Source organism: Nuphar pumila, chromosome 11 (genome assembly GCF_984573655.1).
Source record: "Nuphar pumila chromosome 11, dmNupPumi1.hap1.1, whole genome shotgun sequence".
NCBI classification, from domain to species: Eukaryota; Viridiplantae; Streptophyta; class Magnoliopsida; order Nymphaeales; family Nymphaeaceae; genus Nuphar; species Nuphar pumila.
The window spans coordinates 79,617,242-79,632,008 of NC_143259.1; the positions used below are offsets into that span (position 1 = coordinate 79,617,242).

Genomic DNA, 14,767 nt, shown 5'->3' on the forward strand with positions numbered 1-14,767 from the left:
CTAATATTTCAGGGGCTTTTAATACAGGGAATCAGAGTAGAGTGCCTACTTGTTTCTTATGTAACAAAAGAGGACATGTGAAAGTTGATTGTTGGTTCAATCCACAGAATAGAGGAAAACTAAACAAAATTGAGAATAAATCAACTACTGTTGTGGACACAAAAGCAAAATAAACAAGGCGAATGGTATGTTGATTCAGGTGCCGCCACACATGTTACGGGTAATGCGGGTAAGTTATCTCACTTATTGCCTTATTTTGAAAAAGGTAGTATAGTTACGGGAGATGAAACTTATCACTCCATTAGTCATACTGGCAATGCACATATCTCTATGTCAAAGTCCTCACTTAATTTGTCAAATGTCCTTCTTGCTCCTAATATTAAAAAGAACATTGTTTCTGAAGCTAAACTTGTTGACGATATGAATTCTTCCGTCGAATTTACTTCCTCTTCTGTTTATGTTAAGGATCTACGAACGAAGGAGACATTCGCTAAGGGGGAGCGACAAGGAAACCTGTACGTCTTCAAGGAGATTCCTCCAGTGTCTTCGCCCTCAGTCCCAGTCCTCCAGTTGAAGTCGTCCAAGCATTCTTCAGTGTCTTCGCCTTCAGAGTCTTTGTTTTTTCCTTCATTGGAAGTTTTTAATTCATCTCATTGTAATAAGCCAAATATTTGGCATAGTCGTTTGGGACATTGTAGTCGAGGTTTCGTTGAAAATCTTGTATCTGATGGTCTCCTTCCAGAGTCTAGTTTAAGTTCATTTTTTGATAATAATAATAAATGTTCTTCATGCGAACTCTGCAAAAGCCATGTTCTTCCTTTTCATATTATAAATAAAAGAGCTTCAAAGTCATTTGAGATTATTTGTTCCGATGTTTGGGGACCCGCACCTATTCCTTCTCTTTCTGGCAGTCGTTACTATGCTGTCTTTATTGATTCCTATTCCCGTTATACTTGGATATATTTCTTAAAACACAAGCATGAAGTTTTTCAAATATTTCGGGAATTCCATTCGATGGTCAAAACAAAGTTTGCTTGTGATATTGTGCATTTACAATGTGATGGTGGAGGAGAGTATTCGTCGAACGAGTTTATTGCCTTTCTTCGAGATAAAGGAATAAACCGACAAGTTTCTTGCCCTCATACTCCTCAACAAAATGGGGTTGCGGAGAGGAAACACAGGCATATTGTTGAGAGCGCGATGAGCATGTTACATGATAGCAATGTGCCCGTTAGTCTCTGGACAGAAGTTTTTCACACATCTGTTCATATCATAAATCGTCTTCTTATGGCACTCTTGGATCGAAAATCTCCCTATTATACTTTATTTGGGCAACATCCCTCTTACGATGAACTGCGTGTTTTTGGTTGTGTATGTTATGTACATATTTATTCATCTCTGCGAAATAAGTTTCACGATGCTATGACCCTACTACAAAACGTATTAGGACCTCCAGAAATGTTGTTTTTGATGAACAAAATTTTTAGGTCAATGACTCTGCAGTGTTGCCACCTTGAGAATTAGAAGTCTATGATCCATGGATGAGCGCAGATCTTTTTGCTAATACAGGAGAAACATGTCAAACAAATTGTCTTTCCTTCGGCTTGAGTAGGGAGTTGAATGACTCACAAATGCATGGTGAATTATCTCCAGTTGAGCCACCCCCAATAGAACGTTTCTCTGGACAGATATACACTAGACGAGACAAAAATACAGAGCAGAGGAATGTGGAGGAAAGCATCGCCAATGATTCGGCTCAAAGGCCGTCACGCATTAAGTATCCTATTCAACAATGGGTGAGTTATGAGACCTTCTCCCTTGATTTCCAGTTGTTTATGTCTCAACTCACAAAACATGATGAACCCACTTGTTTTAATCAAGCTCTTCGATCCCGTCATTGGACTGAAGCTATGAATGATGAAATGGAAGATCTTCATGAATGCCAGACTTGGAAAATAGTCCCTCGGCCAGAAGGAAAGAATGTAGTTGGCTCAAAATGGGTTTATAAAATAAAATATAAGCCTGAAGGAAGTATTGACATATATAAGGCGCGACTTGTTGCTCGAGGATTCACACAACAATATGGTGAAGACTACGACGAAACTTTTAGTCTCGTAGTCAAAATGGGTACTATTCGTATCATCGTATCCCTAGCAGTCGATCAAGGTTGGGGCCTTAGCCAGATGGATGTTAAAAATGCATTTTTGCATGGAACTTTAAAGGAAGAAGTGTATATGGAGCAACCACCTGGTTATGCCGAGAAAGATCCTATTGCCTGGGTGTGCAAACTAAGGAAATCTCTGTATGGGTTGAAACAGGCGTCCTATTCCAGGTTTGAAAGTTTCTATATGCAGATTCAGAGTTATGGTTTTAGAAGATGCTCTCTGGATCACTCACTCTTTATTTACCAAAAGCCGGACATTGTTATACTTCTTATATATGTTGATGACATTGTGATCACTGGGAGCTCAGATAGTCATAGTCATGTGCAAGACGTGAAACAGTTTTTAATGAAAACTTTCAAGATGAAAGATTTAGGGGAGTTGCGGTACTTCCTTGGTGTAGAAGTTGACAGACAACAAGACACATTGACACTCATGCAACAAAAATACACTCTTGACCTTCTGGAAAAAGCCGGGATGACGAATTGTAAACCAGTCAGCACTCCTAGTGTATTACATCATGGGCTGAGCTCTGAAGATGGTCATCTTTGTGTCAACCCTACAACGTATAGAAGTCTCGTGGGGATGTTACAGTACTTGACCTTTACCAAACCTGATATAGTTTATGCTGTCAATCAGGTATCCCAGTTTATGCATGCTCCAACGGAGGGTCATATGGAAGCTGTGAAGCGCATTCTACGCTATTTAAAAGGAACTATAGGAGACGAACTTGTTTATCGCAAGAACGATAATCTGCATAGAGGACATGCACTTATCACTTATACGGACGCAGATTGGGCAAGGGATCCAGATGAGAGACGATCGGTCTCTAGATATTGTGTTTATATTGGGCACAATTTAGTGTCCTGGAGCAGCAAAAAACAAAAGGCAGTGGCACGATCGAGTACAGAGGCTGAATACAGATCGATGGCTGCAGGCAAGACAGAAGCCACATGGATTAGACACTTATTGAGTGATCTTGGGGAGACAATTATTCGATGATTTCTTTTATGTGACAATCAAAGCGCAATAAATATTGCATGTAATTAGGGGTGGCAATTTCTGACACGACCCGCCAACCCGACCCGCCAACTCGCCTCTTAGGCGGGTTCGGGTTGGGCTTAAGCCAACCCGTTTAATAAACGGGTCGACCCGCGTAACCCGTTTATTAAACAGGTCGGGTTCAGGTTGGGGGTATGCTAACCCGCCAACCCGACTGACCCGTTTAATAAACGGGTTAGGCGGGTGGGTCGACCCGCCAACCCGCCAACCCGACCCGCCAACCTGACCCGCGAACCTGAAAACCCGTTTACCTGACCCAACCCATTTATTAAATGGGTTGGCGGGTCGTGTCGGGTTACCCGTTTATTAAACGGGTCGGGTTCGTGTTTGCCACAGCCGACCCGTTTAATAAACGAGTCGGGTTCGGGTTGAGGTATGCTGACACGCCAACTCGACCCGATTGCCACCCCTACATGTAATCCTTTCCATAATCCTATCCAGCATAGCAGAATGAAGCACATTGAGATTGATCAACATTTCATACGGCAGAAAGTCGAGATGAAGGAGATAGAACTACGTCATGTTCGAACAAAAGATCAAGTGGTAGACCTGTTTACCAAGGGATTAACAGGACGTCAATTTTGGCTATTGAAGAGCAAGTTGTACATGCTCCAAAATCACGTACAACTTGAGGGAGGGTGTTAGAATACAGTTTGCATATGCGTATGGATCTGGATCCAGATCCAGATCCATACACATATTATATGAAACACATTTTAAATAGGATCTCATTAATGGCATTCTTGTAATATGTATATGTTTTTACTTTATAATGTTTAGGGTTTTGGATGTCGTGTATTGCAGTGCCGCCCTAGCCATTGTGAATTTCTCTCTCTCTCTTTCACTCTCTCTCTCTCCTTATTTCTTGTGAATGAATCTGATACTCCCTGCCCAAAACGTCCGCGGCCTCTGCCTTCTTGATGCCCTCCATTTCCTCGTCCAAAACCGACAGAAGTGTCCATAGCCAAAACTGAATGAGAACGAACTGATTCATTTCCTTCTACTCTTTGTTTCATAATCATCTCATGCTGGAGAAGTTTCGCTTGAAGATCGTCAAAGGTAGGCAAGTGAGGAAGGCATGACAAAGCTGTGGTAAACATGTCAAAATCAGGGCTCAATCCATTGAGGAGTTGTTGAACTTTATCTTTATCTGAAATAGCACTTCCAATAACCGCCAATTGGTCAGTAATACTCTTCAAGCGGCCTATGTATTCCATGACTGACATGGAGCCTTTCTTCAAACTTTGAAACTCATTTTTTAAGTACATAACTCGAGCTTCTGATATCTGAGAGTATCTCTGAGACAACTTACTCCACAGATTCGCCGCAGTGCAATCATCTGAAAGAGTAACCAACACTTCTTGAGATAGTGTTGACGTAATATAAGCAGCCAAAGACTGATCCCATTTCCTCCGGGCTATATACTCTAGATTCTTAAAGGAAATAGTAATGGTGTCACCCTTTCTCATTGGTGGTTTCCTACAAAATAAACCGTGGTGGTATAGGAACCAAACCATCCAGATGTTCATCGAGATCCTGACTCCGTATAAAAGGAAGTATTTGTCTCTTCCAGGTCAAAAAATTAGAGTAAGTTTTTTTGTAACAAGCTGACTCAAGAAATTTGCAGAGGGACCGGAGGACAAGGTGGATGACGAAGAGTAATCCATATCAATGGAACAACGAATAAATGAACAAGACGAATGAAGAGAAAGAAAAGAAAATTGAAGATCACTTAATCAATCAATAGAACTTTAATAAGGGATGCACCCGTGATACTAATAGACGTAAACCCCCTTTTTTTTTTAGGGTCGAGATTGTAGACTGTTATAACCTGCCTATAGGCGTCACACAGAAAACATTAAACAGTAATAGAAAAAAGAAACTTCTGTAATCAAAGAGGAAATAAATAAAAAAATACTCAAAAACTGCAGTAGATTTGATTGCAATCAAAAGGAGACTGCAATCAAAGAGGGAAAACACGAATCAAAGGGATTGCAATCAAAGAGACTGCAATCAAAGAGAGAAAACTGCAATCAAAGAGAGGAAAACTGCAGTCCTTGATGTCGAAGAGGGGCGTTAAATGTGAAAAATTGCAGACGTTAATGATGCTGCAGACGTTAATGCTGAAGAAGAGAGACAGATGGTGATGATAACGAGTACTGTGAAGAGAGGAATGAATAAGAATCAGAAAAATGAACGAGTGTAGAAGTTACCAGGAAGAAAGAAGAATGGACGAAAAGGTGAATCAAAAACTGTTCCTTCAGAAATCTTCAGATCTCGCTGAACACACGTCTGGTAGGGTTCCGCAACCTGGAGCTCTGATACCATATAAGATTCTGTGTGGGGTTCAACCTTCACTGCAGAAAATAAGAGAAGAGAGAGAGAGAGAGGAGGGAGATTCATAATGGCTGGGGGCGGCGCACGTTAACCCAACCTCCCAGCCCTAAACTTTATAAATAGGTAAAAATAGCTGAGATAACAGAAAATTTACAGGAATGCCATTAATGAAATGGCATTGAGCATGTGTTAAAACATAACATGCGTATGGATCTGGATCCAGATCCATACGCATACCATATTTTAACATGAAGGTCCTGCACCAAGCAACCACTAGATGAAAAAGAGATCTTACACCCATGGTCGGCAATTTGGGAAACGGATAGGAGATTATTCTAACATTTGGTACATAAAAGGTTTGATGGTTTTTCAAAATCTTAAAACTTTTTATTTTCAAATAAGTTCTATTGACAGTTGAAACATAAGAATCATTTGGATTAGTATGGCATTTAGATAGTATAGACTCATTTGGAGTTATATGGAAGAATACACTTGAATCAAGGATCTAAGAAGTCTTATCGGGATCAATGCATGTGGATATGGTCACACCAGAAAGTGAAGAGGCTTGATTTTTGAGTAGTGGTTGCAGTGCCTCCATGATCACTTTCTTTTCTTCTCTTCTCCTCTTTGGGCAAAAGGGTTTGATGTGACCCTACTCATTGCAAAAATAACATATTATCTTCTTTCTGGATTCATAGTCATTTGAGCTTCTTCCAAAGTGAGAAGGCTTATAAGTTTCTGTGTGATTTTTGGGTCTTGATATAGCAAGAACCGAGTCTTCATCTTTGGAGGAGGTGAATTTATTCAACCAATTATCTTGTATAGTTAATTCTTCTAATGTTTTAACTACGGAGGGAACACCTCCTCTATGCAAAAGTGTGGTTAGTTCCCTCAAATTTGGGTCAATCCATTTACAAATTGATAAAAATACTCCATATTAATTTGTTTTTCACGAAGCTATATGTATATAGGACAATGTCATTTTGGCTTTAAGAGAGCTAACTTATCCCAAAGGAGAGAGAGCATTGCAATATTCTCTTATGCTCATGTCTCCTTGGGTCATAGTCCTAACCTTATATTAAAGATTACACATATGAGCGATGTCTTTTAAAGAATACATATGTTGAAGATACTTGCTAGCGTCACTTACAAAATCAAATTTGGCTAGGCTAAAACACTTTTTTATATCAACACTATTGATGAGCCATGTCATAATCTTAGAATGACACATCCTCCATTCTTTCTATTTCTTTTCATATTCGTCCATGACTTTGCTCATGTCGTTTCCTTGGAGCGTCATTTCTTTGCCTTTGTCAATCTTTGTAAGCTTGAGTTTGGGTTTTTTCTCGGTCCCATCCATCGAACCCCATAGACCTTTGCTCCAAATTCGTTGTTTGACAATTGATGCCCACATCATATAGTTGGAGTCATTGAGTCTCACTGGAATGGTAACAACTGTCTCTTGGTCCTCTTCCATGGTGATGCCACAAGAGTGGAGAGAAAGAAGAGAGCAAGAGAGAGAGAGAGGAAGGAAGATGGGAAGAACAATGCTCTAAATAAACCCACGAGCCTCACGATCACACAAGCCACTTGTCTTCAAGAGTCAATTCACCAAAGCTTTGATACCATGTAATGAAATGAGAATAATCTCACAAACTACAACTCAATAAGGTTCATGCACAGGAGGCAAGAAGATCACTTGTACAACCCAATATGGGTTCAAGCACTAAAGGCCACTAAGGCCATTCCAACACTTAAAAATAATAATATTATTGATTGTATTATGCAGACAAGATGCATAACATTCAAAGGGGAAAATACCCCATATTTATACAAGAGAATGGGAGTGAGAGGCTCCCTTCTAGTTGTTGGGGATCTCCCAACGGCTAGAAATCTAGCCACTGAGTCAAGGACTAAAAATCCCTTGACTATAGAACCAATTACAAGAATAAATAAAATAAAAAATAAAAAGAATGAAAGACAGTTCTGCCCCTAATGGACAGATCCTATTATAAGGTGAAAAAGACCAAAATACCGCTATAGGGTATTACCTATTACAATTATCAATAAGTATATATATAATGTATATATACATTATATTATATATATATATTATATACATACATATATATGTATATATAATATACATACCAAGTACAATATCTTAACATTGTAGTCACACTATCTTGAACCTAGTACTTCTGGGTTTGATGATCTTCCTACTGAAAACTACCAAAAAGAAATAACAGAAAAAAAAGAATAAAAAGACTATATGTTACCTTGCTTTAGGTGATAGATGTGCTTATTTTGGGATACAAGTGCAGTTATGTGTTCCCTTTGCAAAGATTCAATATCTTTAAGTTGCTAATTCTAGTTTGTATGTCCCTGAGTTAATAATCTGATTGCTTCAGGTGTCTTCCCTTGATGCAAAGATCGGTCAAAAAGCTCAAGAGGAGAAGTCTGAGACATACAGTAGTAACATGACACAAGCAATGGGAGCAGGTATTTTCACTATTCTTTTGTCCTTTAATGATAATTATCATGTCCCATCTATGCACTTCTCTAACCATTTTTCTACGACGAAAAAGTGTTGACATACAGGCATGAGCTTGGAATGAACTACAATTTTATTCGTCCAGACTTGATTGTTGGCTCATGTTTGCAGGTGAGATATTCCACCTCTTTGTGGCATAACAAGATGCAGTAGTGCCCATCTAATTGCTCACATTTATATTTATTTATATATAGACTCCTGCAGATGTTGACAAACTACGCTGTATCGGAGTGAGCACAATCTTTTGCCTGCAACAAAATTCTGACCTTGAGTATCCACTTGTCTATAAACAATGTGCTTATTTTATACTTGATTGAGTTTTTCACTTTATTGTTCTTGTGAGATGTTTGTCTTACATTTATCAAATACGAAGATTGAATATGGCAGGGTAACCCTACGGTAAATTCCTTTACAAGTGTTATTAGATATTTTGGAGTTGATATCATGTCCATACAACAATATACAAGAGAACTCAATGGTATTCAACACTATCGCGCAGAAATACGGTATGTTATGGCATGCCAAGTTACCTTCTCTTTCTCTGTTGCTCCATGGTATACACAAGAGCTGTATGGTATTTAGAGCTATCATGTAGGTCTTTTAACACACGCACACACACATACATACATACATGCATACACACACATATATAGGGTTAATATTTGGTGCTATTGAAGGCACATGACTATTGAGCTGAAAATCATAGGTTTAAGCTTTGTCAACTCGATCTGATCACATAGATGTGTTCAACATGGTTTGTTTGCTAAGAATCAAACCTTAGATCGTGTTATTTCGATCTAAAGATATGATTTTTTGAATCATGAAATTTTAGTGCATTGTGGGCCATTGATTTTTGAAGCCCTTGGAAAACCAGCTCACATGTCACAATCACATGAATTGAAACTCATTTTCTACTAAACAAATCTTGTAGATCACACCAATAAGGTCCAATCTACAAAAAATCTAAAAAATATGAAAAGAAGGTGATTCATACTCAATAGTTTTGTGCCCCTTCAATAGCACAAAATACTAACCCATTATATATATATATATATATATATATATATATATATATATATATATATATATATATATTGATAGAGAGAGTTTAGTTGCCACTAAAAGTTATCTTGTGACCTTGAATCTGCTTTGGACATTTTGCCATTTGGTGTCTGCTTATCACACCTCACAATATGCAAGTTATTAATATGATACCAATGTTTCATTAATACGCACTTTGATTGTATCTTTGTCTATATATATAGACACACACACACACACTAGGCCTTTTAGGGGTCTGCTGTCCAGCACTAACTAGTGCGTTTGACTAGATATGTTAAAAGGTTTTTGTCCTTGTTTTAATCCACTAAAGTCCATGGATGTTAACATCTCTATATGTGTGTGGAGTGGACATTTGTTGTAAAAAGCATTTTCATTGGCAATAGTATTGAATTAATAAGCGTAGGATACTTGTTTTACTATAAACTTGATGATAAGGAATTTGCACTGCATTAGTATATTCTATTTGCACCTAAGTGCAAGTTTCACTTTCATTTTTTCTTCAATAGTGATTTCGATGCATTTGATCTGCGCTTGCGGCTTCCAGCTGTGGTCAGTAAATTGTCCAAAGTCATAGACAATAATGGTGGAGTGACTTATATTCATTGCACAGCTGGTCTGGGAAGAGCCCCTGCAGTTGCGGTAGGTAATTGAATTGACATTCTTGTGACTTGGACAATAGAAATGTTCTTCATGATTTTCCTCGATGTTGAGAGATACATAGTTTGCATATCATGCTCTCAAAGCTGCTACTCAGTATTTATGCACAAATTAATTATTCTTTTTTCCTAGTTTTGACCCTGTCCTTTACTATAACTTCCTTTTATTTTTGACCTTATGCTCTTTGTTTGGGATTGGAAAACAACATTCTTTTGCATGTTGCATATACTTCTAAATTCTAATTCAATTTTCACATGCACTTGCTTAATTGTGATTGATGCATTGACCAAGAATAGTTATAATTACATGTACTCTTTGATGTGACACGGTACTCTTACTACCACGTTGGGAAGTGATCTGCTTTATCTTCGATTCCTTCTACATGTTTGATACCTTGCTCACTTCAATTATGGTCCTAGATCTAAGGCATAAGGTTCATTGCGGTTTTTGGTTTGCGAAGCGAAAGTTTCTTCTGTTTAACTTGCAGGAAAACACTATCGCTTGTTTACCTTATTGAACTTGATTTAAATTAATCAAATCTTGCTTTGTATTTATTTTGATGTGCATGTTTATCTGTTTTACTGCGGTATGGTTTTATTAAAAGATTATGTGCAACGAATGTTGTGATTGTCAGCACTTGTGTTTGTTTCTTTACTGATATCAAGTACAGGTGCTGATTTTAGGAAGAAAGAATTTAAAAGCACTTTTGATCATCTGGAGTTTCCAAATTACAATGTATAAAGACACCTGCCAACAAATCCTATGCTAGTAATAATCACGCTTGATTGTAAACTACATTTTGACTTTCCCCCAATATGTGGGCATCTAAGTTTCTTAAATTTGGATAGCCTCACACATTAGCAGCAATGAACGTATAAGAAAATGAGGATGAGTTTCCTCATTACTCTTGCAAAGCATGCATCTATTGGAATACCACAAAATGTTGAATCTGTCGGTCAAAGTTTTGCTGTTTGCATCTAATTGTAAAGTCCATGCAGCTCTAAGCAAGTGATGTTTAGTCTAAATAAATTTTCTCCAAGGTTCTTCAAGTATAGCTTCCAAACCTTCTTCTTGCTAAAATCATCCTTTGGTTAGTTTGCATGAATGGCAAAATCTTCAACATTATTAGAATCTGCCTGCAGAACATGAGCGCAACACTTTTAGTTCCTGAATCTTCCAAAACAGTAATCTTCAACTTTACCAAAAACTCCTGAACATGATCCCAAATACCAACTTTTGAGTTAAAGCCTATAACTGGTTAAGACTTAAGAGTTTCTTGTTTCTGTGAACTGAAATTCTTGGGGTCATGTTGAATGCCATAATTTCTTTTTGCCTGATTACTTGTCCCTTCTTTATGCACATGTTCTGTTTTACCTAGTATTGTTGTTTTTTGCAGCTCACATACATGTATTGGGTTCTGGGCTACCGGCTGGATGATGCACACAATTTACTTCAGGTGACTACAAGCAGTTAGTTTCTTTACATTCAACCTTTGGGGTCTCTTGACCAGTTGCCGAATGCATTTTTTTCCCTTTGGAGGAGTAGGGAGGTTGAGGTGGTGGGTCAGGGAGTAGGGGTTAGATTGATTGATTTGGTTTTGTTGCTAGAATAAGAAAAGATACTTTCAGTTGTATCTTGAGTAGCGAACAAAATTTATTCTGAAGAGTTTAAAACCAATGTGGCATATGAGAGACTTGTGATGTTAATCTTCAAAATGGTATATTTGGCATGTAAATAAAAGAATCATGTTGGATTCCTGTATCTGTTGAATATGACTCCTTTAAGCAGGCCGGATTATAGTCTGTGGATACACATGCAGTCATGTTCACCTCCTGAAGTTTTCCCTTTAAACCACCTCATTCATATTGACCTTATGAAAATCATTCTTTTTATGAAACATACTTTTACTCAAGGTTATAAAAAGAAAATCGGAGCCCGTGTCAACCACACCCAAAATAAGATACATATCATATCATATCGTAAAAAATCGCATAGTTTTAATAAAAAATCTAAAAAAATCCTAAAAATCTAGAAAAAATTCATAAGAAATAATGATGAACTGCATAAGATAAAACCATAATATCATATATCAAACAATCATGAATTCCATAAGACATTGAACAGCTAATATTAAAGATAATATGCTATGGAGGCTTTAATATCCCACAAGAAAAATGCCGATTATGAAATACTATGTATATTAAACAATGAAATTGAGTTAACATGTCCCAAGATTCACAGTTTCATATATAAATGAAAATAAAACCACAAAGTACTTAAAGTTCTACAAAGCCCTTTATTGTTGTGCCCCTAATCCTAAGACTAGTCACTAAACCACTTCAAATATTTCAATTGTGGAAAATAGATTTTCATTATTTCCTTTATGGCATCTGAAACATCATCTTCTAACAAGCATGACAATGTCGATGGACCTTCATTTGTAATTCTTTTCATCCTCAGAGTTTGTGATGATTATAACATTTTCATCTTTGAAATCTAGGATGATTGTGTCATTTTCATCCTTTAAATCTAGGATGATTATTTCATTTTAATGCTTTGCAGGTTGCAGCTCTTGTAATAGCGGTATAACTGTAATGGAATCAAAGAGCACGAAATACAACAACCACTAGCGACAAACTACACAAGTCACTAAGGATAAATAAAAAAAAAAGAATCACAATGTTACAAAACCCACAAAGGGCAAGAGCACATAGGCCACTAAGGGCACACAACATGCGCATAAAAAATATAAATTTTATTAAGGAAAATGCTTAAGAGAGGTATACTAAAAAGAGGGGGGAAACCCCATACATATACACAAGAGAGAAGAGGAGAGAGTGAGCTTTACTAGCCATTGGACTAGCCCAACGACTAGAACATAAAAGACAAAAAATGCCCTTCAATGGCATTTTTGTCCTAAAAGATAAAATGTATTTAAAATAAAAAAGAAAAGGAAAATACATTTTATCTCTAAAGTACAATCTAATTTGAAAATACATGTATATATATCAACTAGCCATTGGACTAGCCCGACAGCTAGAACATAAAAGACAAAAATGCCCTTATGGCATTTTTGTCCTAAAAGATAAAATACCTTTAAAAAAAAATAAAAGGAAAAATACATTTTATCTCTAAAATATGATCTAACTTGAAAATACATGTATATATATATATATATGTAAATGTATGTATACACGTTATAAAGAATATATATAACACCCCCCTCAAACTGACAGGGATATCACTGACAATTTGCCAAGGAGAAAGGAAAAACGAGGCGATGACAATGCTTTGGTGAAGAAGTCAACAAGTTGGTATTTGGATGTCACATAAGGTGTGTCAATAGTCCTTTTGATAAATTCTTCCCGAACATGCAACACCCCAAAATTTCAAACTTGCGAACCTTTTCAGAAAACAGGCAAGAGACTAGAAATATCTCTTTCCTTCAGAGTTTGTTTATGAAATCAGCGGAAGACTAATCTTTTGTTAAATTCAGAAAGACAAGGTGACAACTTTGGGCGCGTTGGCTAAAAGAACCAAAACGCACAAACCATGCTACTTGCAAGACACTTGGAAAAGCCACTTCCATTAAAAGAAGTTTTCAAATAGTACAAAATTCGGATATCCCAAGGAAAATTCGTTACAAAACCCAAAACGTTCAAGACGCAAGCTAAGAGCAAGAAGAAGAAAGTCTTGAGGCCATCTTGCCATCGCGCCATCGCCCATGGTGTACCTAATCATCACCTGTACTCATAGAATGAGTTAGTTTCGCGAAAAACTAGTAGGTGCACAAGAGAGACGGCAGAAAACTGAATTATGTACATTTCATATAGCAGGTTACGCAGTTTAAAGCAGATATGCAGTTAGATAGGTAAGCAGTGCAAAACAGGTAAGTAGTGCAAAACAAGTAGGTAGTGTAAAACATGTAAGTAGTGCAACTGTCAAAACGCAACATGGCGATTCATTTGATCCTAAGCTGTGAACTACCACACAACAAGCAAGTCTCACGACTCAACAACCAGTGTGAACATACTTTATGTTTCGATATTACTGGTCTGCGGGTACGTGCAGGCAAAACGTAGAAACAATTGAGACTAGTTCGAGCGTCTGTTATTTTATGTATTTTCAATAACCCGAATAGCTAGTTGAGTCCGCTCCTAAAGGGACGACTTTAGCCGGGAGAAGATTCCCTAAAGGCAGGTAAACAGTGCCCGAATGCATCCAACTTCTGTAGAAGTGTTGAGCTAACTATTGTAGTGCCTTTCCCCTAACTCTAATGACTAGGGAGGCCAGATCATTGCCCGTGGGGTGGTTGTTAACAACCTGTCCATTGGAGTTTTGTACCGCTCTGTCCTCTCCCTTGACAGACAACAAAAAGCGAATGAGTGCATTAGAGGTTGCTTAACTAACTACCCATCCTATGCTGTGGTCTTTAAACCACTCGAGCATCTAGCCTGTGAAGGCGATCAGTCACCATTTAAGTGATTACAGCATTGTGCATTTAGCACTATTCGAGGTCGCACGACCGTCTCATCCGATCATCGCAGTACCAACGTGTAGTGCACGACTACACGTACTCTAGGATGAAAGAGGTATAGCTCCTCAATAGGAGCCTCAACAGAAGTGTTTCACAAAGATGTAATGTTTCTCAAACTTTACTGTTGACATTCTTTATCTTTTAAAACAACCAACAACTTTTGCCAACATTTGGCATGCGATTTTCTAGAATCTCATTCGCTATCGGGGTACCTACATGCCTCGCATGACTCGATACCGGCCTCGATAGACGGGATACAGGTTTCTCAACAGAACCCCTGCTAAGAAGTTCGCTCGAACCCCAACTCGTCTGCAGGACTGCATACTCGAAGAGTCAGGATCCTTACGAGATATCTCTCTCCTTAGATGAGGATATATCGCTAGCTCCCGACTCAAC

The 14,767-nt window shown here is 37.9% G+C and overlaps 1 protein-coding gene across 2 annotated transcripts in view; it reads left to right on the forward strand.

The window, feature by feature from the left end:
* LOC149822443 (phosphoglucan phosphatase DSP4, amyloplastic-like) overlaps positions 1-14,767 on the forward strand; it is a 121,094-nt gene that overhangs the window by 54,432 nt on the left and 51,895 nt on the right. For both annotated transcript variants that reach the window (XM_089981500.1, XM_089981501.1), the window contains 6 exons: positions 7,973-8,063; positions 8,150-8,226; positions 8,310-8,386; positions 8,541-8,621; positions 9,684-9,816; positions 11,231-11,290. In XM_089981500.1, the coding sequence (XP_089837626.1) occupies positions 7,973-8,063; positions 8,150-8,226; positions 8,310-8,386; positions 8,541-8,621; positions 9,684-9,816; positions 11,231-11,290 (519 nt within the window). The remainder of the gene's footprint in view (positions 1-7,972; positions 8,064-8,149; positions 8,227-8,309; positions 8,387-8,540; positions 8,622-9,683; positions 9,817-11,230; positions 11,291-14,767) is intronic.